At 47.6% G+C, this 24,528-nt stretch overlaps 1 protein-coding gene across 1 annotated transcript in view; it reads right to left on the reverse strand.

The window, feature by feature from the left end:
• SP2353 (EGF like, fibronectin type III and laminin G domains protein pikachurin) overlaps positions 1-24,528 on the reverse strand; it is a 163,769-nt gene that overhangs the window by 99,393 nt on the left and 39,848 nt on the right. Inside the window, exon 2 of the mRNA XM_089554320.1 lies at positions 17,247-17,363. Coding sequence (XP_089410446.1) covers positions 17,247-17,363 — 117 coding nt within the window. The remainder of the gene's footprint in view (positions 1-17,246; positions 17,364-24,528) is intronic.

Genomic DNA, 24,528 nt, shown 5'->3' on the forward strand with positions numbered 1-24,528 from the left:
TCCGCCCAGAAGTGATGGAGCAAATGGGCCTTTTCTGTCCTCAAAACCAATTTTCAGTTTTCACTTGAAGCCTTGAACTCGGAAATATATGCTCGTGTTCACAGTTTCCGCTCGCGGTGGCGGCCTTTTAAATCTGCTTCGAAAGAGAAACCAAAGGCTGCATTGCAAAATGCATTGTGGCAGCGATGGGCGGCTTCATTTCTTTGACCGAAAGCGCATACGCCGCGAGGGCACCAGAAGAGGGGTGCAAAAAAGAGAGGAAGTAAAAAAAATTGTCAACAAAAATGCTTTATCAATTGGCCCATGCTTCCAACTCAGCTGCCGCATAAGGTGCGTGATATACTGTATCGGCCTTCCTATGTCATTTATAAACGCAGTTCATAATAGCCACTGTATGGGGGTCTTGCATACTTCGCTATTATGATAACATTGAAATAGCCCGGAGAAAAAAGACAAAATATGATGGGGGATCACTCGATGTAATGCGGGAAATCGCCGCTAGCAGTACTAGTTTTACTCAAGAAAACTTTGCGCAGAATGAGACAAGACGGAGGGAGAAACACGCACACACACACGAGCACTCGTGTGTGTGTGTGTGTTTCTCCCTCCGTCTTGGTTTATTCTGCGCAAAGTTTTCTTGAATATGTCGCTACACCAACTGGCCCAACGTTCTGCTCTACTAGTTTTACATTTCGCTTGCACAATGATCGCCATCAAATTGCGTCTTTGAATTTGATCTTTGATTTGTCTTTGATTTGAATGCGTCTTTGTGTCTTCGATTCGACTGCTGCGTGTGTTTCGGGTGGAAGGATGTTTCAGACACACACACCGTGGCGCTTTCGACAAAGGGGGGCTATAATGTTCTAATCTAAGTTTTCTAAGCACTGTTACTAGCATTCCTTCTTCCTGTCCACAGCGAGAGAATGAAACAGACTGCCAGAGAATGTGGTGCTCGCATCGGGTGTGGATGTGTTCTCTGCTAGAGCTCGTGATTTGTTAGCATAGTGTCTGATATAATGCGCTTTGCATTTGTGTTGGGCATGGTCTCCTCGCATTGTTTTCTGTTTCGTTGCAGCGAGATTTTTTTGCATGTTTGTTTGTTGCGCACAGGTCAGTTCAATTTTTTGAAATGTTAAAACTTGGCACCGACTGGATGGTGCTAGTCATTTGTTTGTTGTGTTCCGCCTTTGTAATTTGTACTGCCCTTGTGTCACTCCTATCTTGGTCCAGACCGGACTGATAGTACCTCTAATAAATAAATAAATAAATAATGCACAAAAGAAAAAATGGCTGAGGCTTAACTTGGTTAAGCCTGGAGAATGCGAAGCATCATCGTGTCGCGTAATTTGGAGGCCCACAACCACAGCGATCGCGCGAGGTGGGCCCCTGTTTCTCCACTGTCGTGACGTCATCGTGTCACGTGGTGTGACGTCATGTATCACGTGATTTGGAGGCGCACAACCACAGCGATGGCGCGAGGTGGGCCCAGGTTTCTCCACTGTCGTGACGTCATCGTGTCACGTGGTGTGACGTCATGTATCACGTGATTTGGAGGCGCACAACCACGGTGAAGGGCTGAAGTGGTAGCTAAAGTAGTATGCTTCGCATAAAAATTACAGGGCACTAAGGCTACTACGTGCTGGGGATGCCAAAGCTTTTCTGTGTCATCGTGGGCTAGTACTTAACTATATTCGCACCCTGCAAGGAACGAAATATTTTCTTTGCCAGCGTTAGCAGACGACGTGTACACAGGCTGTATATTACGTCAAGAGCACGCCGTCCGGCCTTCTGATCAGGGAACAACGGAGAATATCCGGGACAAAGACCACGGGAAAACTGGCTCGGGGAGGCGCAGGGTATCGAATACGGCGGTGCAGCAAGGGGGCAATGTAAACACAAAGGCCAAACCGCCGGACACTGGGCACATACCGTCCGTGCAGCCAGCGCGGAGGTCTTCGTGTTGCTTGCATGGAGTCGTATTCCGCAAATGCTTTGGGTAATAAGTTGCGTGCAGCGCACAGAAAAGGGGGGGGGGGGGGGGGAGTGGAAAAACGCCACTGTGTTTTTCCAGACCGCGAAATAATATTCACGGCATGGTGAACATCCTCATGACGGAAGAATTTTGGAGTTGCCCGTAAACTCTCGATCTGGATGGCTTAAATTCCTTATTACTTACCCTCCTTCCTTAAACTTCAACTCCGGCCTTAAACTCACTTAAACTCCTTAAAAATTCCTCAAACTCCGGCTGTCCAGGAATGCTACAGCTTTGTGAATCCGGCTGCAGGGGCGAATATACTAAAAATTTATCTTTGGACGGGCTGCCTGAGAAACAGTGGAAAGTAAGGAGAAAAACTAAGAACCACAATCGCGACTTGTGAGTGAATCTGAAAAAAAAAAACATCGGCGTAGTGGCGTCTGAACTTGCATGTAGCCTCCCATGTGAGCGCTGTCATAAAAAAATTGACGTATTAAGTAAAAATCGCTATAAACTTGTAGCACCACGGGCATCAAAAGGCCCTTAAACCCTGTGATTCCAAGGCAACGAAAAAACGAAAACGTACACACGTTTTCAATTTCCAGCATATTCGTCGGCGCATGGGCTTGCATTGCAGCAATGTAAAAAGCAGTAGATTTATTAACGCACTATCAATACTGCAAAAAAATTGCCAAATTACGCTAATTTTTGAACTTCCAAGAAGGATAAAACGGCGCACGTATGTTCAGGCAGATATAATAAATTAAGTGGAAAATTTCAAAATCGTGTTAGCATGCATTTTCCTAGCAGCATAGTTACCGAAATTTTCATTTGTTAGCAGGTAGGATTTATTTCTCAATGAGTAAGGTTTCCGCATGTCAAGTGCTTCTTTGGCAACTAACACTCTCACTGTGCATTCCTAAATATGCAAAGGAAACACCGTATGCGCAACGCTGTTAGCACTTCGTCATCTTCTGAGGAAACAAACAACAATTGTTGCCATATCAGCTGTCTGCAACGTTGGCAATACGCCGGGCATTGCAGCGTCCACCGTACCCTGGCCATACCGACCGACTCTCGAGGACCCTGTACGCAACTTCCGAGGCGTGGTATAATTCGCCGCTTTCCGGGAACCACGTACGGCTCCCTCCAATCCCTCCCGTTCTCCCCCAGCCGAAACACAAAGCCTGGCAGGGGAGAACCACAGGCTGGCTAGTACGCTGGCGAGTTGCACACCTCGCATTGTTTGTTCTTGTTCCTGCCGCTGCCGCACCGCGGCGCTCGTAGCAGAGTGGCTCCGGGATAACGTCAGCGGCACTCCGTCCTTTTGGGAAAGGCGGGCGTATATCTGGAGGGCTTGTAGGGACGCCGCGTCGGGGATTTCCCTCTCTCTTGCCATCGCCCGGACACGTCCTCCTCTCCAGCGGAGGCTATTCGCCGCACGCCTCGTCATTTGGGAGGGGGGTGTTCCTCGGTGCAGGGAGGAGGCACAGGCGCAAGGACGCGAGCGTTCGGTGTAGGGAATCGGCCAGGGATTGGGGGAAAAGCATCGGGATCGGCTTGGAGCGTCTTTAGATTGGGGACCGGAAATGCCGAGGCTATTTGCGATGACTTCTTTTCTAGATATCTGGCTATTTTTTTCCCCCGTTTCGTGACGCATACGGTCCTGACGCGCAGTGGTCTTCGCTTTTCCAAATGGCCCTTCCGTGATATCTCCAGTTCAAGAAAAAGAACAAAGGAAACCCGCACTGGCGTTAACCTCAAAAACTGTATGCGTCTTCTTTTTTCTTTGTTGATTTTTTTTCAGAGCGGCTGCTGTGACGCGGCCGCCTCAGCTCTGCGTCCAACTTTTTAGAAGTTTCCACAGGCAGCACTAGGAAAGCGATAGGCTATTAAAATGCCTGTTGACTTTCCGAAGTTCACTTCTCTGTTTCTTTGTCTTGCTCCTCAGAGATGGAGCGACGATGCCCATTGCTTCATGTATTTGTTTCAGTGCCGTATTATGGCTCTTTTAACGGTGGTATACGGTTCCCTGTGAAGCTCAACGTCGTTTCTGGGATATTACAAAGTTTATGTGGCACAAGAGGCCGCTTACAAGCTAGAGCTGTTCTAAATTCTTCGAAACTTCTAGAGTTTATGCTCTGAAGTTCTAGAATTTTGCCCCTCTTTGAAGAAAGGTGGTCCAAGTCCATTACACAGCCGCTTTGCTGACGTAGATGACGTCAACTTAATTGCAACATCTATATAACTGCTCGCATCACTTTTCAATCAGAAGTTCATCGTTCAATGCTAATATAGTACCACAATCTTGATTTTCAGAATCTGTCGTCTCGTAAAAATCGGGAGTGAATCGTCGCCTTTTCACGCTCATCGTCCCCGAAATGCGCCGAGGTGCAGACAAGCTGCCAATTCTGCTGTTCAATTGACTCATTCGCCTCTGACAAAAATTACTTCAGAAAGTCTATAGAGTGTCCATAGCCTTTTGTCTATAAAGTCTATAGGCTCTCTTGGTTGGTATACGGGTTTCAACGTCCCAAAGCGACTGAGGCTATGAGAGACGCCGTAGTGAAGGGCTCCGGATAATTTCCACCACCTGGGATTCTTTAACGTGCACTGACATCGCACAGTACACGGGCCGCTAGAATTTCGCCTCCAGAATTCCTCCAGAGAATTTCGCCGCGGCAGGGATCAAACCCGCGTCATTCGGGTCAGCAGCCGAGCGCCATAACCACTGAGCCACCACGGCGGCCTCTATAGACTCTCTATAGACGAACCTAATAGACTAGTCTGAAGACAACACAAATGCTACTGACAGTCAATAGGCAATGTATAGATTTATGGCCGTACACTTTTAGTAGGCTTCCGTCTATAGATAGTCTACTCAGTATGAATAGAGAAAAGGAAATATTTATAGGAAAGCAATAGAGTCTATAAAAAGTCTATAGACAGTCTATAGACCACTTCTATAAGGGTGAAGGCAGGTTGGCGGACACCAATTGCATGTCGCGGTGACGCTGTCGCCCATGTTGCCCTTGAGTTAAAAACAGGGCTTCGAGTCTTGCCACTGAAGCTGGTTAGATCTCAGTTGATACTTGTTTCCAGCGAAGACGTGATAATATATATGAAGCAGTCTAGAGGGAAGGGCTCGCTCGAGCACTCGTAGTGCGTCTGTGGGAAAGTGCAATACGGCATGGCATGGTCAGGGAGCTCTCCTGGTGGTCTTGCGGTGCGTCTATGTGTGCGACCACAAACGCAGTGCTGGATGTTGCGTAGCAGTCCTATAGACCCTTCACCAAGGCGGTGCTGATGCCCGTGCGCACGTCGCCTCTCGTCCACTTGCGCCATTTCGCTGGAGTGCTGGCTATTGCTGGCTGCATGATTTTCTTGAATTGTAAACGACCAAGACCAAAGTATGGCCGATACAAGGAGCAGCATATGGACTCGTTATTCTGCCAAAGTAATTCCGCTAGTAATTAATTACTTCTGAAGTGAAATTACCGCTCCAAAGTAATTCCCTACATTACTAAATTACCGGCCCAGAAAAGTAAAGAATTACATAACAAATTGCCGAGAAAAGTAATTTCACTACAGAAATTTAATTCCTGTCATGTCTGGCGAGGGACTGGGGGTGGGAGTTTCATTTCTTTCCCAGTTGACTCCGACAAGCGAGTGCACAGAGCGGTATAGGGTAAAAAGCAACCTTTAGGTCTCCCGTCCCTTTTTCAGAGAAGCAATAGAAAAAAAAAAAGCCCCGTATAGCAGCGTTCGATTTCCTGAGCGCCTCGGTCGCTTCTTTGTAAGTTTCTAGGCGAGTCCCCTGTCTACTTGTTTGTGCCCGCGGGGCCAAATGCGCGCAGTCTGTATTCTATATTCACCTCGTTCCTTGCCTTCGGCGCCACGTACAAACGGACACGGCGAGCGTGCAATTCCCATCGATTTTCAGGCGGCCTCCCGTGTCTCGACCGACTTCGTTCCTCTCGAAAGCGGAGTTGTCAAATGCACACGCGAGTGATCCCGGACAGACAAATAATAAAAAAAAAAAGAAACACGGCGCTCGAAAACAAGAATGGAGATTGGCTGGGGCGAAGGCGACGACATTCCGAACAACTCCCGCAAGACTGCGTCGGAGAATGCCGTTTACGTTCACCTCGGTGATCGGCGCCGTTTTTTCTTATCACGCATTCCGAGTTCCAATTCGAAGCGGCGGTGTGTAGAACTTTGTTTGTCCCCGCTGCCGCCACAGATGCCACCGCGCTGCACCCCGCGCGCTTTCATTTCCGCGGACAGGTGCTCCGGATTCTTTGAGCGTCTTTCTTGGTGCGGAAACGCGACCACTTTTAGCACCGTGGACGCGACTTCTTAGCGCTCCTACATTCTAAACAGCAGTACGCCTGCATATTCGACTGTTTGACGGCATACCGTCTGGTCAGGAATCATGGCTGATGAAGTTCACTGGTCACTGATCATGGTCCAAAACAAATGACGTTTCGGGAGCGCTACGGCTTCCTTGTTCACAATGAAGCAACCGGCTGGACGCCTCCGGTTTTTTTAGCACTTAGTAAGCCGGCTGGACGCCTCCGGTTTATGCAGCACTTAGTAACACAATCGGCTGGACGCGTCCGGTTTTTGTAGCACTTAGTAGCACAACCGGCTCGACGCCTCCAGTTTTCGTAGCATTTAGTAGCACAACCGGCTGGACGCCCCCGGTTTTTATAGCACTTGAACGCCACTTGGACGTCCAGCCGGTTTTTATAGCACCTGGACGCAGCCTGGACGTACAGCGTGTTGTGCTACTAAGTGCTACAGAAAGCGGAGGCCGGTTGCATCATTGTAAACAAGGAAGCCGTAGCTCTCCTGAAACGTCATTTGTTGCTCGGACAGCGCCCATGCACCCTCGCCCTATCGTTCCGAATCCTCAGGACCTGGGTGCTTTCTACAGCGTTTAGGGTGCATCTATGCCGAATATCGCAATCTAGATGCATGGTTTCTTGGTCTGGAGTAAAATGCGTCTGTCTACAGCTACTGTATGTGCAAAGCACCAAGCGTGTAGTTTAAAAAGAAAGAAAAAAGAAACTCGAGACGTCATCGTAGTGTGTGCTCTATGAGACTTGGAAGCGCAGCGTGTTTTTGTATGCTGCTTTGTTGGGAGTGCTTATATGAGAACAAACCATGCTGTTCACTGCGGAAACTGTTTTCTGCATGGTTCATGGCACTTTCTCCGGAGTTCTAGCATTTTGGCGGACAACCAAAGAGAACCAATCGTTCTCTCTCTCTTTTTCACTTCAGTTCCAAAATCGCCGTTATATGAGGGATGCTTGTTCTGACAGGTAAGCGATCGAAACGCAGAACTGCTTCGGAAGCCGAGTAACGCAGCCTGACAAACACCCGCGACGCAAGGCGATGGCTTGATGCTACGGAGACAGCCGCCGTTGCCTGGGCAACCAAAGGAAGCACGAGAACCGCGGCAAGGAGGAGAATAAAGGAGGAGGCAGTCGGCTCACTACGAAAAGGCGCCGGTAATGTACCGCGTTCATTCGTACCTAAGGCTCAGCTTTTGAAACCGCCCACTCTAGAAATGGCCCCAGTGACGACTACTGAAGAAGGGTCCTCATCTTTCGGTCCAACGAACGTCAAGCCACCGCCGTTATAATGTTCAGGCAAAAATCTCTTTGCCTCATGTGCAGGGGAATATATCTTTAAGGACTTGAACAGGAATGGTAATGCCTTACCGGTGTGTGAGCGTTAAGCGAAAAATGGAGCCGCTATTTGATCCTTCGAAGAAAACGCCATGCTTTGGGCTGTCCCTAGCGTTCGCGCTAACAACCAATGAGTGTCATTGACTGTCTGTTCGCGTAATCAAATTAGAGCTCCCTTTTACTATTTCAAATGCAACATTTATGGTTTATGGGGGTTTAACGTCCCAAAGCGAATGAGTCTATGAGGGACGCCGTAGTGAAGGGCTCCGGAAATTTCCACCACTTGGGGTTCTTTAACATGCACTGACATCGCACAGTACGCGAGCGGCTTTTGTGCTTCTTAGAAGGGTCAGGGTTCGGGCTAGTGGGTAGTCAACATGAGGATCCATAGCGCACAAAATTGAAGGGACGCAGCACAAGCGCTAAACCTCCACTGAACGATCTTTATTTGGTGCGGACAACCTTATAAAGATCACGTAAGGTACAGGTATAGGTGACTAATAACGATTATCTGTCAAGTTCATGATGTGTCAAGGAACGAGAAAAAACAAAAAAACAAAATGCAAGCCACCAACCAGTGAGCACGTTTCACACTATCGCCCGCTGCCTTGAATCTAAGAAAGCTAAGTCTTTCCTTGATAATGACACCGAAGGATCACAAACACAATTTTCCAATCTCTGTTTTTCCATCGCTGCAGCTTCAATTATCTCCCTGGTTTTTTTGATCACTACTTTTTCTTAACACTGAACACTCCTCGAACTTAGGAGCCCACTTGTGACCACGGCAGTGAAGAGCCAAATTACCTGGCCCCTGATCTCTAACGTTTCTGTAGTGCTTGCTGAGTCGCTTATTCAGGTACCGGCCTGTCTGTCCAATATATAACTTGCCACATGGAAGCGGCAACCTGTATACAACGTTATCGGTGCAATTTACAAAGGGGTTCTGGTGCCGTACAGAGCAGGCGTTCCTATCCTGCTCATCGGGACATGTGTCCTTACACATGCGGGACAACTTTTCTGGGTCTGACATGCAAACTTCAACTCTATTTTTTTCTCCAATCTTTTTGAGGCTGTGGGATAGCCTGTGAATATACGGCATTACTTAAATTGGAGTAAAAGTTTGCATGTCAGCCCCAGAAAAGTTGTCCCGCATGTGTAAGGACACATGTCCCGATGAGCAGGATAGGAACGCCTGCTCTGTACGGCATCAGAACCCCTTTGTAACGTACACCGATAACGTTGTATGCAGGTTGCCGCTTTCATGTGGCAAGTTTTATATTAGACAGACAGGCCGGTACCTGAATAAGCGACTCAGCGAGCACTACAGAAACGTTAGAGATGAGGGGCCAGGTAATTTGGCTCGTTCCTGCCGTGGTCACAAGTTCGCGCCTAAGTTCGAGGAGTGTTCAGTGTTAAGAAAAAGTAGTGATCAAAAAACGAAGGAGATAATTGAAGCTGCAGCGATGGAAAAATAGGCATTGGAAAATTGTGTTAGTGATCCTTCGGTGTCATTATCAACGAAAGACTTAGCTTTCTTAGATTCAAGGCAGCGGGTCATAGTGTGAAACGTGCTCACTGATTGGTGGCTTGCATTGTGTTTTTTTTCTCATTCCTTGACACATATCATGAACTTGACAAGATAATCGTTTTTAGTCATCTATACCTGTACTTTACGTGATCTTTACAAGGTTGTCCGCGCCAAATAAAGATCGTTCAGTGGAAGTTTAACGATCGTGTTGTGTCCCTTCAATTTTGTGCGCTATGGATTTTCATTTTGCATTTCGGCTTCACTGAAACGCGGCCGCCGCCGTAGGATCAGAGCTGTGGAGAGATCTGCGATATATTTCACATGATGTGGGCATGTACTCAAAATCCTCACCTTCTCCCACCCCCACCCGAGAGGCATGGGAGACTGCACTCCCCAACTGCTCCACACTTGAGTCCCGAAGGGCTCTAGTAAAGCGGGCGCGAGACGGGGCCTCGTCGGGCGGTGTCCCGGACTAAGGATACCGAACATGTAGCGGGGTCTTGTGACCCCCAAACTCTCTTTGAGTATTAAAAAGTTTTGCCACGAACCCCACCGCGGCGGCCGCGTTTCGATGGAGGCGAAACGCAAAAAGGCGGCCATGTGCTGTGCGATGTCAGTGCACGTTAAAGATACTCAGGTGATCGAAATTAAGCCCGGAGCCCTCCACTACGGCAACCTTTCTTCCTTCTTTCACTCCCTCCATCATCCCTTCTCTTGCGGCGCGGTACGGGTGCCCACCGAGAAATGCGAGACAGTTACTGCGTCATTCCTTTTCTTCAAAATCAATTTTCATTCATTCTATTTTTGAAAGTACGTATAGTTGTTAGAATGGCTTAGCCCTTATCCAAGTCACGCTTAGCAGCCAAGCGGGTATCCAAGATAAAACAGCGATAATATGGAACGCCTCACATGTCGAGGCACACTAGTCCCAGAGGTTGAGAAACGACGCCGCCAGTTCCAGCGCGGTTGTTGCACGGTTGTAGAAAAAAAAAAATCACTACTAGTGACGCCGAAAGCGCAGGCCGGTTGAAACCCTATCAAAAGGATGCACAGCGCCAAAGCAGCAGACGCGCTCCGCAAGTTGATGAGGCTCCTCGTTAGAACAGGACTCGGCGGTACCTCTTTGCCTTTTCAGTTGTTGCACAAGAAGGAGGTCGACGACCTCTTGCTGTTAATCCTTTCCCTGACACGGCACTGCCGGAGGAGGAGGAGGGGAATAGGGGAGGAGGTTGCAGAGTCGCGGCAGCGCGGTGACCAAAGCTGTCTCCGTTGGCTTGCTCGTTTATTCCTTCCTTCGTTCACTGGGCGAATAGGTTTGTCAATCGGTGCCTTCATTCGCAGGTTTAGTCACTCCCTGTTTCGCTAATGGGCAAGCTCGTTGCATTGAGATTACACATATGCACAGTAGGTGTGTGTGGGTGCACGAAAACTAGCACTCGGGGACGCTACACACAACAAGCCGTTAAATCATGATAGTAAAAAAAAAGAAGCTTCTGTCGTGAATTATGCCGCAACACGCTCGATGTTCAAGTAATTAATGTTGCTTGCGAAAGCGAGGACTATGATGAATCGGCGCGGTAGTAGATAGGCTTTTGGATTTCCTCCATAAAAATAGTCCATAGACAGTCTATAGATTTCTTATAGACTCTACTGCCTTCCCATCGATATTTCTCTTTGTCTACACATAGTCTACAGACTGTCTTAGACAAAAGTCTACTAAAAGTGCATGGCCATAAATCTATAGATTGTCTATAGACTGTCTATAGCATTTGTATTGCCTATAAACTGTTCTCTAGGATCTGTCTATAGAGAGTCTGTAAACTTTATAGGTAAACTCTGTAAACTCTCTAAACTCTAAAAAAATTGGTAAGGGTTATTTGAGAGCCTGGGTTTCTCTTGTGAGCGCTCCAAAAGTGTTGACGAGAATCGAACCCGCGACCACATGCTCAGTAGCAAAACGCACCAAAGCATTGGGCCCACTCCACCAGGGCGGCACACGAAGCGTAATAAGAGAGATTTTGCATAGCGCGATCCACGATTCGCTACCGCGGTCCGGTTCTGCGGGAACCGAGCTGCGCGCCCACACAGTGGCATGTATGTGCTCTTCGTGACCATCTGTTCATGAACAGCTGGTGCGTCGGGGAGCCGCCTTGCGGTAGCGGACGGCGCAATGCTAAATCTCCTCGTTAAATACGCAACACGTACGGAAAACGGCAGCAAAGCTATGCCGGTACGATCTTGACCTTCTGTTTCTGAGGACCTGTGTAGACCATTCGTGGAAAATAACACCGCTTGAAAGGAAAAATTGGTAGCATGTGCACGCTGCTTCCCTCCTAAGGACAAAATCGTGAATGAGGCCTCCGGAAGGCGTGGTGTTGAAATCTCTTAACATAGCGATATAGTTAGTGTAGTTTCCTTGCAAGTGCAGCAACTAGCAGAAAGTTCTGTTCAAGACCGAAAGTGCATAACTTCGTTGAACAGTACTTATCGAGTGCAGGTGATGTGGTACAGTCCTTGCCAAAAGACAAAAGTTAAGAGCCTAACGGGACTGCTTATGGGTCATGCTGTGCGTGTGGCCTGTTATGAGTCTCCAGCGTTGCAAATCTCTCCTTAAAAGTGAGAGCAGTCTTCATCCCTCCGAAAGCAAAGACTTCCAAGGGCGCAATACAAGAGCCGCACTACACGACTTAAAAGGGAACGCCTCGGGCCCTTTGTGCTTAACAAAGGATGCACGTCCCTTTCTTGCTGGAACTAAAAATGAAGCCTCGTCGTTCACAGTCGGATCAATCAAGGATCGAGATGACAAGGTACCGTAGATCTGCCATGTTACGGAAATGGAGGGCGGACAATTATCGTCCACCTCAGTTTTTCCGCAGGAGAAGTTGCGAGCTGGTTATCGTAGCGCCCAAACAGGAATGAATACAGTATTCTTAGTGTCAGGCAATTTATAAGAATCAATTTAGCGCTACGCTGTACAAACCCAACAGCGGAACGCAGGACGAGAAGTTGGGACATATTGGCAGAATAACAGCGCAACGGCAGCAGAGAAGACACACTGCGCAGTGTTCGTCCTTTCCGCCCTTCCTTCTGTGTGTATGTGGCCTGGAGTCGTTGCGCTGTTATTCTGTGAATATGCCCCAACTACAGTACCAACTAGCCCAATTATTAACACTTCTGAAAGACAAGGCACTCTAGAAGAGGGCAAATACGGGCTGGTTGGTACATGTTTTACGAATTGGAAAAACAGCGCAATCAAAGACGAGACACAAGAGAAGGACAAAACACCAGCGCTGACTAACAACCAAATGGTTTATTGCCACAGGCAAGGCAGCATATATATGAAATGGCACGAGTAAAAACACAAAATAAGCATGAGAGAAAGATACCGCACAACCACACAACTTGACTAAAAAAAGGCACGTCACTGATTAAGATACGCAAGTTCCTTTGAGAGTAGATTTATGGATGGGCTGCTGATACAGGTGTTACCGAGCTTTCTGATATGGCAAGCCTCCGAAATGAGCCTTGTGGTCTCATCTTTATAACGGGCGATGATAGTGGTCCGGAATAAACTTAGCGGATTGTGCAAGCGTGTTAATGAGGATGGAAGCAAAAAAGGCTGCCAGAAGAAGCATAAGCGGAAGTTCTTTCAGTGTCGTGTTGGTGTCGTTTACAAGATCCCGACCTCTTGCGGCAGTTTCTACATCGGTGAGACGGGACGATGCATCAACGATAGACTGCGTGAACATGCAAAAGATATAGAGAACAAGTCTCGCAGAAACCACCTTGCTGTGCACTGTGCTGAGTGTGAAGATTGCGAAGCGCACCTCAATCGGACCACTATCATCGCCCGTTATAAAGATGAGACCACAAGGCTCATTTCGGAGGCTTGCCATATCAGAAAGCTCGGTAACACCTGTATCAGCAGCCCATCCATAAATCTACTCTCAAAGGAACTTGCGTATCTTAATCAGTGACGTGCCTTTTTTTAGTCAAGTTGTGTGGTTGTGCGGTATCTTTCTCTCATGCTTATTTTGTGTTTTTACTCGTGCCATTTCATATATATGCTGCCTTGCCTGTAGCAATAAACCATTTGGTTGTTAGCCAGCGCTGGTGTTTTGTCCTTCTCTTGTGTCTCGTCTTTGATTGCGCTGTTTTTCCAATTCGTAAAACAAGGCACTCTCTTGCTATAGGTGAGAAAACAAGAGTAATTACTTATTGTCAATTAACATCCACTCAAGCGTAGCCATTTGGCTACAAATGAAAGCTATACACCCTTCACTCGAGCTTCGCAGTTGAACAATTTGTCCTGGTGAGGGCATCGAACCCGGGACCACCACCTACCCGTGGCAGTCAGTCTACCAATTAAGCTAACCAGAAGGGCCAGTAAGTAAACTAGGATGAGGCCAATTCTATCGACAACTCGAAGTGAGATCGGTGTTTTCTAATATTTATGGGAAGAAGGGACACTGTATACGAAGACTAGTCGAGTAAATGTTGTTCCTGGAACAGATGGCGAATTCCTTGGTACGAGCGCTGCTGCTAACGGTTTTCTGCAGTACGTTGTTTTTATAACTTCATCCTAGCCGCACCTTTTGCTCCTCCCCCCCCCCTTCCTTCCTTCCTTCCTTCCTTCCTTCCTTCCTTCCTTCCTTCCTTCCTTCCTTCCTTCCTTCCTTCCTTCCTTCCTTCCTTCCTCCCCCCCCCCCGCCCCCCCCCCAAAAAAAAAGAAACAAGCTTCCTCGACTGTCACCTACTTGAAGACCTTGTACGGTAATCCTTTCATGTGTTTGTCTTGTACAGTGGATGTTTCATCGCCAGAAATCCACCAACTAGCCCGGAAACATGTTTTAGTCGGCAAAATTTCGATAGAATAAACAGCTGCTGCAACGAAATAAACAGCTACTGGAGAATGAGTTTTCCTTTTCCTCTCTTCATTTTTCTTCTTCATTTAGTGTAATTTAACTGCATTTAGGGTTCAAAGTGATCAATTAACTTAACGATGCATCCCTGACAGAAAAGTTAGAAACAACGTTGTAATGAATTTTAATCTATGAAATGTGAGTTTACCGATTGCAATGCATTTTGTATTTTTTTCTATAATATACCTCTTCTCGTGTTACATCCCACCATTGCAACGGCCCCACAGCCAAGAGTATTTGTAAATAAATAAATACGTTTGTAAGCCGGTTTAGACCAGTCGTGTTTCCTCTAGTTCTGAGGGCACATCAGTTAAAACAAAAACTGATCCTGAAAACTTTGCGTTCCTTTAAAACCCTATTCGCGTACTTTTAAAACTCTATTTGCATTCACTTTACGAGAAAAATCCGCGACATGTTCGTATTCGCAGATGCCAAAGAAAATCATAGCGGAGGCAAGAAAAAAGGGTGATGACATCAAGCGGCCGTATGACCCACACAGCATGACGAGCACTTCCACCTCAGACAATCCTGTGAATGTTGTTCGTCTATATACCGGGTATTTCAGCGAACACTTTACAAAATTTCTAAAAATATTGGGCTCAATATAGCATAAAAATAGGCGCAGGATCCCCCACTGTGCCACTGCGGTACTATACGATGCAAACCCCCTCTAATTATCTAGGTAATTAACAAACCCCACTAATTAACCTTTTAATTATCGTAGCTGGGTGGTTAGACTCAATTGGATGTTTGATGCGGTGAACAGGACGATGTCATATCAGTTTTTTAAACGAATCAAAACTCAATTTCTAGCACCCTGCAGCGCGAAGAAATCCGACGCTTTTTCCCGCACGCGACTGAAACCGAGCGCACGAGGAGCGTCGGAAGTACGGCGTAAGCGAAGCGTCCGTCCGCTGGTGACGTGTCGTCATGAATACAGCGCCCAATTCGAAACACGTGTGCTAACTTTCCTCGCTATAGAACATCGGCGCTCAGCTTAGACTGCGGCCGGCGTTATCGACTGCTACGTCGCTCGGAGTATGGAAAATGATAGTCATCGTCAGTTACGGGAACGCGATTTTGAGAGCCCTGAAGGGTGCATCTGCAGGCGTTTTTTTTTTGTGTGTGTGTGTGTGTGTGTGTGTGTGTGTGTGTGTGTGTGTGTGTGTGTGTGTGTGTGTGTGTGTGTGTGTGTGTGTGTGTGTGTGCGTGCGCGCGCGCGTGTGTGTGTGCGTGCGTGCGTGCGTGCGTGCGTGCGCGCCACTTCTGGTATGGCTGCCCGACGGGCTCTTTTTTGTGCGTCATCGTGAATTTGTTTAGTCACTAGGCTGATAATCTGTTTGCTTGTAATCGCTGTGCATCAGGAACCACGTCCGAAACAGAAGAGCTTTGTCAGCGTGGCAAGGAGAGCTTGCGCGGCAGTGGCTGTCTGCTGTCTGCTTGCGGTTGTGGTAGCGCGTGTTAGGTTCAGTTTCCCAATAGAGCGCAGTCGTCTGCATTTCAGGTGCTTGTCTTGGAGGTGCGCGTGTGAAAAGGCCGTTGCAGCGCCAGTGTTTCGAGTCACTTGAATGCGTGGAAGTGCCGCCTAGGATTAAAACGTCACGCCACATTGTGTGAATTGTGGGAATGGCCGCGCCAGCGCAACCCCAATACTCCACTGCAGAGAGGGTGGACATTGTGATCGAATATGTGAGCGCGCAAATGGACGCGGAGCTGGTATCCAGACTGTATGCTCCCCAGCATCCTGGTCGTCGTGTGCCGACTTGTCCCACGTTTCTATGGATATTTAATCGATTTAAGTCTACTGGATTAGTTCATGTTCAGAAAAAAAAGATACCAGGGAGTGCAACCGACGATTTTGACACTGATGTCCTCACGTACCTTTCTGTCAGGCCAGAAGACCGTGTCAGGGAAATCGCCAACACCTACGAAGCCAGCCCGGCATCAGTTTGGAGGTCACTATGAAGACACAGCTACCACCCCTATCATGTGTGTCTTCACCAGGAACTGACACGGGATGACTTTCAGAAACGGCTCGATTTCTGCAACTGGTGCCTAATTAAATGTGATGAAGACCCGGAATTCGTGCACAAAGTGCTTTAGACTGACGAGGCTCAATCCGTGGTGCAATTCCTGGAGAGCACCTTTCCCAGCTAATGGATTGGGCGGGGGAGGGGATTAACAGCGTGGCCTCCGAGACTGCCGGCTTTGTCACCACTGGATACCTTCTTTTGGCGATACGATAAGAACGAATTTGTCAATACGGAGCGAGCGAACCTTGAATACCTGAAGGAGCGTATCAAGATATCAATTGAAAAGATTCTCCGACAGATGCTCATTTCTGCTGTGAATTCCATCAAAGACTACAATCTACTGTGCACCACAATGGACGGCAAGCATTTTGAACACGTGATGTGAAAACGGCTTCTTTCCATCCCATATGCTACTTGTTTCCTGGAGTGTCCAAGTGGGGCTGCAACCAACTAAATCCATAAAAGGTAAAATTTCATTCATTCCTCTTTGTTATAGAACTAGAAAGTGCTAAACATCTGCGGGCAAAGTTTCCTAATTAAGTACTAGCTCTTCTTACAGCACGGGACGTGTCTGATCCAGCACACGGCAACCGTATTGAGCCAGCCGGTACGGAGCAACTTCGTGCTAAAATTGCAATGTTTTCAGTTAGAATCTTTTCACCTACGAAGTCATTCTCATTTATTGCAGCAGCCAAGCCGATACGTCATAAAAGGAATAGACGCTTGACAGAAATAGTACAATGAATGTTGATATACCGGCACTATTTAACGTTGAACAGTTATCTGCACAGTCATTGAAGAGTACCTTTATCCCTTTCACGAGGCTAGGGAAATAAAAATTAAAAAAAAAAGATTTAAAAACTCTTCCTGGAGTTAACCAGACAGGCAGAGCGCCAGGTGTGCTTCTCAGTGTTCCCAAAAGCCACGGCCGCGTAAGAGATAATGTCTATAATTTTTCTAGGATGTGATTAGCCCGCGTTTGTTCTCTGGCCCACACTACCCTCTTCCGTAAAGTAAAGGCGCCAAAAACCACACACACACACAAGGCAAGAGAACGGGACAGAGTGCCCGTCGTCGTGACGTGTGGCTTACGTTGGCAGCCGTATCCGTTGGAAGATAGCCGGTATCCAGCCGTGCAGCCGCACTCGAACGTCCCGTCGTGCAGGTCGAAGCACATCTGTTGGCAGGGCCCGTCCACTCGACATTCGCCTGCGCAGAGAAGGCAACCATAAAAAAAAAAACAAGTACAAGAAAAACCAGAACAAAAATAAAAACAAGAACATTTGCGACACGATGCACGGCACCCTTCCAGTGCTCTCCAAACAACAAAATGGAGCCACACCCTTACAAAAATTTCTTTAGATAGTCTATAGACTATCCGTAGACCTCTGTCTATAAAGTCGACAGACTATCTATAGACAAATCCTAGAGAACATTCTATAGGCAATACAAATTCTATGGATCGTCCATAGACAACCTATAGATTTATGGCCGTACACTACTAGTAGACTTTTGTCTATAGGCAGCCCATAGACTATGAATGGAGAAAAAGAAATATCTATAGGCAAGCAACATAGTCTATAAGAAGTCTATAGGCTGTGATAGACCGCTTTTATGAGGTGCACGATGTTTCGTGAATGTCTCGACGACCTGGGCATAGTAACAGCAGCAGGAACTAAGTGGCCAGTCTTGCAATAGTATTTCTATCATAATGCAGTTTACTCGCAGGCCGAAATCCCAAATAAGCTAGCGATTATGACATGATATAACGATGTCAGGTAATCATCGTTTGCATCAACCAAACTATGCCCTCTGTAAGATAAAGGCCTGAACTGGACGGACATGAAAATAACCACTGCAAAAGAACGGAGATTGTAGCTCCGCCGCGCATCGGAGATCAAATGTGGTGCTCAAAAATGAAGACAGTCATTTCCGACAAAGCACGAATTGAGCCGAAGGACACAAGCCACTCATGACTTCAACACATGTGAAAAAATATAAATACAGCGTGGCAGAGAACTCGCGCGTACGCATAATCCGACCAAAGCAAAGAAGCTCTATCACCATTCGGTAGTTTCGCACCAGAACTAGCATTTACTCGACTGTTCAGATTCAAAGAGCGCAAGCAGTCGGGCTTTGTAAGCCAGACACGCTTCGGACGAATGAAGCTTTTGTTCGCGGAGCGTTTTCTCACAAAGAGCGTTTCCGTCTGGGGGAGCCAGATAGAAAGTATTAGCGGTGAGTTTTTCTCCCTCAGCACGCTTCGTGATCGCCGTTTACCGTTGCAAAGGAGAGGTATTTAGCGCTCTTCGGCAGACCTAGAATTCAGTAACAATAACGCGTCTGGTTCCGCATGCCCAGTGACGACTCACACCTGCAGGGGTCGCCACTGTACCCGAAATGGCCGGCGAGTCGTAAGCACTGTATCACCAAAGTCATTCTTTCGCCAAGCGTTTGGTTGGTTCGTTTATTGGTTTACAGGGGCCAAACGTTTCCCAACAGCCTAAAGAAAGCAAAAAAAAAAGAAGAAAAAATATTTTTTGAGTAATGTTTATGGTTTATGGGTGCTTAGCATCCCAAAGCGACTCAGGCTATGAGGGACGCCGTAGTGAAGGGCTCCGGAAATTTCTACCACCTGGGGTTCTTTTAACGTGCACTGACACCGCACAGTACACGGACCTCTAGCATATCGCCTCCATCGAAATTTGACCGCCGCGGCCGGGATTGAACCCGTGTCTTTCAGGTCAGTAGCCGAGTGCCATAACCACTCAGGCACTGTGGCAGATTTTTTGAGTAATGTGGTAAGTCCGGTTGAATTGCCTGTTTATTTGTGCAGTTTTGCATACTTCATCTAGATGTATAGACGCAGCAGCGGGGTTCCAAGACAATATAAGCAAACAGAGTGTATTTTTAAAGAGACGGTTTGGTTTATTGGTTTATTGGGGTTTAACGTCCCAAAGCAACTCAGGCTATGAGGGACGACGTAGTGAAGGGCTCCGGAAATTTCGACCACATGGGGTTCTTTAACGTGTATTTTTAAAGGAATAAAGGAATGAATCACTGCATGCGTGATAGTGTCGACAGCTGTTGAAGAATGCAACAAGGAAACATAATTACACTCTAGTGCGTTACCCTGCGTTAATTGCAACACAGCTATTTCATTGTAATTATCATGCTCAATCTGTCAGTTCGATCTGTCAGTTCCGATCTGCCAGATCGGCCTCACCGCACGTTACCGTCAAGAAGATAGCGGCCGACGAATAATCTGCGTGAATGGGCGACAATGAACAGAAATGCCGGTTGTGCGACCGCTACTGCCAATGGCACCTAAACCACACCTAAAAGCCATTAGTTGACGATTAGTTTGTTTTAATTTATCAGTTTGTTTTCATTGTGTCGTTTATTACGTCTCATTTAAACTTCACCTTTCATTCCTAAATGTCCCGCATTGTTTTAGCCATCTCAAGGTCATTCAGTACAGGTGGTCCCCTTTCAGTCCTCTGCTATGGGACCTTCATCTGCATATTAATCTGTATTCATTAACTAAATGACGAAATTAAATTTTGGATCTTCTCTCATACCAGAAAAACAGTTGCAGCATTCAACAAAACAAAAACGCCCCTGTATCATGCATTCATTGCACTGCTTTGTAGCCACCGTATTTATTGTAGTGATTGTTTTTTTTATTGCTATGTCACTATATTTCGAAAGAAATTTTATTTTTGGCTTAGCTAAATTGGGAGGTGACTAAAATTCAGGGGGCACTGTGTTGACCCAAAGCGCGGTGAGGCGAAAGCCTTAAGCGCGGTGCTGCTGCTTGTGTCACTGATGTGTAGTTAAGATGTTATAGGGAAACTGCATAGGTTTTAGAAATCAACGATCTTAAGAGGATCGAACGTGTGAAACTTGCAGGTAAAGCATGCGCCCTTCAAGCTTCTCCGCAGCGCACAACGCCAAGTGGGGGGGGGGGGACTCATGATGACGTCATCGAAGGTATCGGTACATTTCCAACGCACAAACGCCTGCTTTGATGGAAAAAACCGACGCCACCGAAGGCGAACCCTGCCGAGTGTTTGGCAGCGTCTAACGAGTCAGGGCAGGGTGTGGCTGACGACAGCTGTAATTTGAAATCATACCTTCCGTGACGTCACGCTGAGTTTTCCTGCACTCCTCCGGTGCATTGAGAAGAAACGCAAAATTCAATCATCGATTATGTCACTCTTTTAAATGCCAGTGCAAAAACACTTGGCATGCTTTACCTACAGCCTATATAGATTTGAATCCTTGAATATCGCGAAATTGTCAAAAAAGTGCTGCAGCTGCCCTTTAAGCTTCGCCTCTGAGTGTGGAACCCGACAGCGTCTTGCAACGCTGCCAGGGAGTCCACAGAACGCCATCGCCCGTTCGGCTGTACGCCTTGCTCGTCGGTAAATTGGTTTTTGAGGAAAGGAAATGCATCTGTCTCGCGTATATCGGTGGACACCTGAACCTCGCCGTTAGGGAAGGGAGGAAGATGGGAGTGAACGAAGACACCGTGTTCACTAAACGCGCCTTTGTTCATTCCCAAACCATCGAGCAGGCATGGCGGAGTGGTTAGCGTGCTCTTCTCGCACTCTGTAGACCCTGGTTTGATTCCCGAACACGACCAATTTCCTATTCGGTTCTATTTATTTATTTATTTCACATCGGGAATAACTACACCATCCCTTTATTTGGTTGCATGGTTAGTAGCCAAAGTACAATTGGCCCTGTTTGAAATTCGCGCAGTGGGACGTCCCGACCGTTTCGACCAATTGAAAAACGTGACATTTCTGTCGACGACTCCTGCTTACAACGATGAGGCATTAGAGCTAGGCTTCCGCCTTAATATATGTATGTTTGCATGTGTTCTCCCAGTTTGCCGTTGTCGCCTTGTAGATGGGGCTGTGAGCCCTTGTCGAGCTGCCGTTTCCGAGCAGCTTTTACCCATAGCCTCATCCATAACCTCAATGGAAATAAAGAATATGATGATTACTTTGAAAGGCACACACCAAAATAAAATTATGACTTCTAGGTCGTTATGCTTTAGAAATAAGGGCGGAAATTTACGCTTAGAGAAGACAGGTAAGTTAATAACGGAGTGCAGATACTACCATAATTCAGTTTGCTGGCCCGTTGGAGCGAGACTGTAATGTGCATAGTGATGGTTCAGCAGCGCAAACACACACACACCAAGGAGGAGACAAGACGTATACACAGCGCTGTGTATGTGTCTTGTCTCCTTCTTGGTCTGTGTGTGTTTGCGCTGCTGAACCATCACTATGAATCTACACCAGCTAGCCCAATCTGCAGTTCTTCTACTGTAATGTGGAAAGCGAGCGCGTGTAAGTGTGCATGTCTGTTTCCGTGACGGTTGAGCCGACCTACACCCAGCATGAGCGATTTTTCGATACTAAGGCGAAAGCCTTTAATGGATCATACTGCCACAAGTGCGCCTCCACTGAGTGGCCGTGATACTGCCGTCCGTTAGCAGAGGGTGTCATACTTTTGGCAGCGTGTTAACTCGGGAACTAAAAAAGATAGGAGAAAACGAATGGTTGTTTCAGGTAGGAGAGAAAATAATTAACCTAGAAGCTACGTTTGATGACTATAGAGCAATTAGTTAATTAATTATAGTCAAAAATGTCAACATTGCGTCGAAATAACGCAGACGTCTATATAGCCAAGGGAACGGTGTAACGTCACATCCACCGGAAGTCGTCACGGCATAGTGAAAATTGCCGCAGCACGGTCGGAAAAACGCGGGATTTGTGTCACATTAGATGAAAAAATGTGTAATTAAGCGTAATTAACGCTCGAGATCCCCGAAAGATGTATAATTTGGGTCTCGACGTAGCCACGGGAACGGCGTGACGTCCCATCCACCGGAAGTCGTCACGGCATAGTGTCCTCGGCTTTCGCCTCTCAACACTTTAGTTGCCAAAGTGTCCTCGCAATTTTTTCGAGGTTTGCCTTGCGCAGCTGTATGTGCAGCTCTCCAATTTGGAAAACGCCTTGAGCAGCCGAGCAGCGGGGGCTGTGTCACGTAAGCAGAAGAGCCGAGCAGACGGCGCGGCAACTGGCAAGCGCTCTGTGCGCATGCGCGCAATCTCACCCGTTTCTTCACAGCAGGCGTACATGGGTAGCTGAACGACCGTCTGGTCGATGCCCCCGTGATATTACTAAAACAAGCGGTTTTGTTTATGGGAGCTTAACGTTGCAAAGTGACTCAGGCTATGAGGGACGCCGCAGTGAAGGGCTCCGGAAATTTCGACCACCCGGGGTTCGTCGCTTTGGGACGTTAAACCCAAATAAACCAATAAACCTAAACCAGCAATAAACGAAGTCGTCAAAAAACGTAAGTGAAGTGAGCGTTCCAAGGCATATCTTAAACTAACCGGATATTACGTATAGTTAACGTAACTGCCTATTCTTTTTCTTCTTAATATGTCCCTCCAACTCCCCATCGCTGCCTCTGAGGACAGACGATGGCGAAATTTAAGCCTCATTGCCCTTTGCAACGATTATTCCGGATTTTCCCAAGCAGAGCGAGAAACAAAATAACGCTTATGACCGAGGCCTTCACGGAGAAAATTTATGCGCGCGAGTTTTCGCATTCTTGAAGGGACTGGCGCGGACAGCCGGGAAGTCTTAAACTGCCGACGTCTCAAACATGCGCGAAACAGGCGAGCGATCGTAACGACCGCGAGATTATTTAAAGCGGCAACGAGGATCACGTGAAACTGAAAGGGATCGTTGTTCGCCGCGCCTTCATCTCTGGAGTGCGTTTAAGTTGAAGCTTGCAGGAACGACCGATCGTTCGTAAGCAAGGTGCGCCTGGCAGCTGGGGATGGGAAGATTACTTCGGAACGTTGTAAATTGCCTTGATTATAGCTTCTGAAAGTACATTATTAAGGCGAAAGCCTTTTATGGCTCATACTGTCGTCCGTTAACAAAGGGTATCACACGCGTTTAACTCGGGAACTGAAAAGGATAGAAGAAAACCAATGGTTGCTTCAGATAGAGGATCAAAAATCAACCTAGAAGCCAAGTTTGATGACTGTATGTCAATTATTTAATTATAGGCAAAAATGTCGGAGTTGCGTCGAAATAGCGCGGACGTCGGTATAGCCACGGGAACGGTGTGCCGTCACATTCACCGCTAGTCGTCCCGGCATAGTGAAAATTGCCACAGAACAGTCGGGAAAACGTCGGATGTGTGAACTTAGAAGGAGAAATGTATAATTAAGCTTAAACACTTAAGATCCCCGAAAGATGTACAATTTGGGTATCGATATAGCCACGGAGAGACATGGGAGAGGCCTTTGCCCTGCAGTGTGCGTAGTCAGGCTGGCATCTACAACACGCTCACAGAACTCATAGAGGCACACAAGACCGCCCAAATCCACCGCCTCTCCCGCACTAAACACGGGCGGCTCATACTTGGCCGTCTCAACATCAACCCCATAGGCGACGTCCACCCCACGACGCCCATTCCGATAGGGGTCTATAACCGCCTAGTTATAAATCCAATCCCCAAAAACATGCTACATGGCCGCCATGATACGCGCCGTCAGCTGAAAGCCCAAGCACTAGATGCCACATACCTTGCCGACGAACACGCAATATAAGTAGATGCTGCACGGCAAAGAGCAAACACATGCGTGGCTTGTGCAACCACGCCACAATCTACTCTCGTCACCGCCGCCACAGCTCACTCTCCGACAGCGGCAGAAGAAACCGCCATCGCGCTGGCCATCGCTGACCCACGTACGCGCACAGTCCTAAGCGACTCCAAAAGAGCGATACAAAATTACTCGGCAGGTTTTATCTGCCACCCCGCTGCACGCATCCTTCGCGGCTGCACTCCCGACCATAAGATCTACCTGGTCTGGGTACCCGCCCACGCGGGAAACTCGGGAAACGAAGGGGTCGACCGACTAGCCCGAGGACTAACCAACCGGGCGGCCGGCCCCACGGACCCAGACGCTCTTGCCGAGGCTCCCCAGACCTTTGCCGAAATTACCAACCTCTACAGAGAGATAAGACGCCAGTTACCGCCATCACACCCCGACTTGAATCGAGCGCAAGCCAGCTTGCTCCGCAGGTTGCAGACGCACTCCATCCTTAGCCATTCTAGACTTTCACTCATCACAGACGGGGAATATGACCCCGTCTGCCAAAGTTGTTACCAGGGAGAAATCGCCACCCAGGCACACATCCTCTGGGGTTGCGCAGGAAATCCGCCCCCTCGAACCTTACTGCCAGCTCCCTCCGAAGAAGGATGGAACCAACTCCTCAAAAGGCCAGACAAGAGCATCCAACTGGCACTCATTTCGTGGGCCCAGGAAGTCGC

The sequence above is a fragment of the Amblyomma mixtum genome, chromosome 1, assembly GCF_055824585.1.
Source record: "Amblyomma mixtum isolate Tamu chromosome 1, ASM5582458v1, whole genome shotgun sequence".
Taxonomy (NCBI): Eukaryota; Metazoa; Arthropoda; class Arachnida; order Ixodida; family Ixodidae; genus Amblyomma; species Amblyomma mixtum.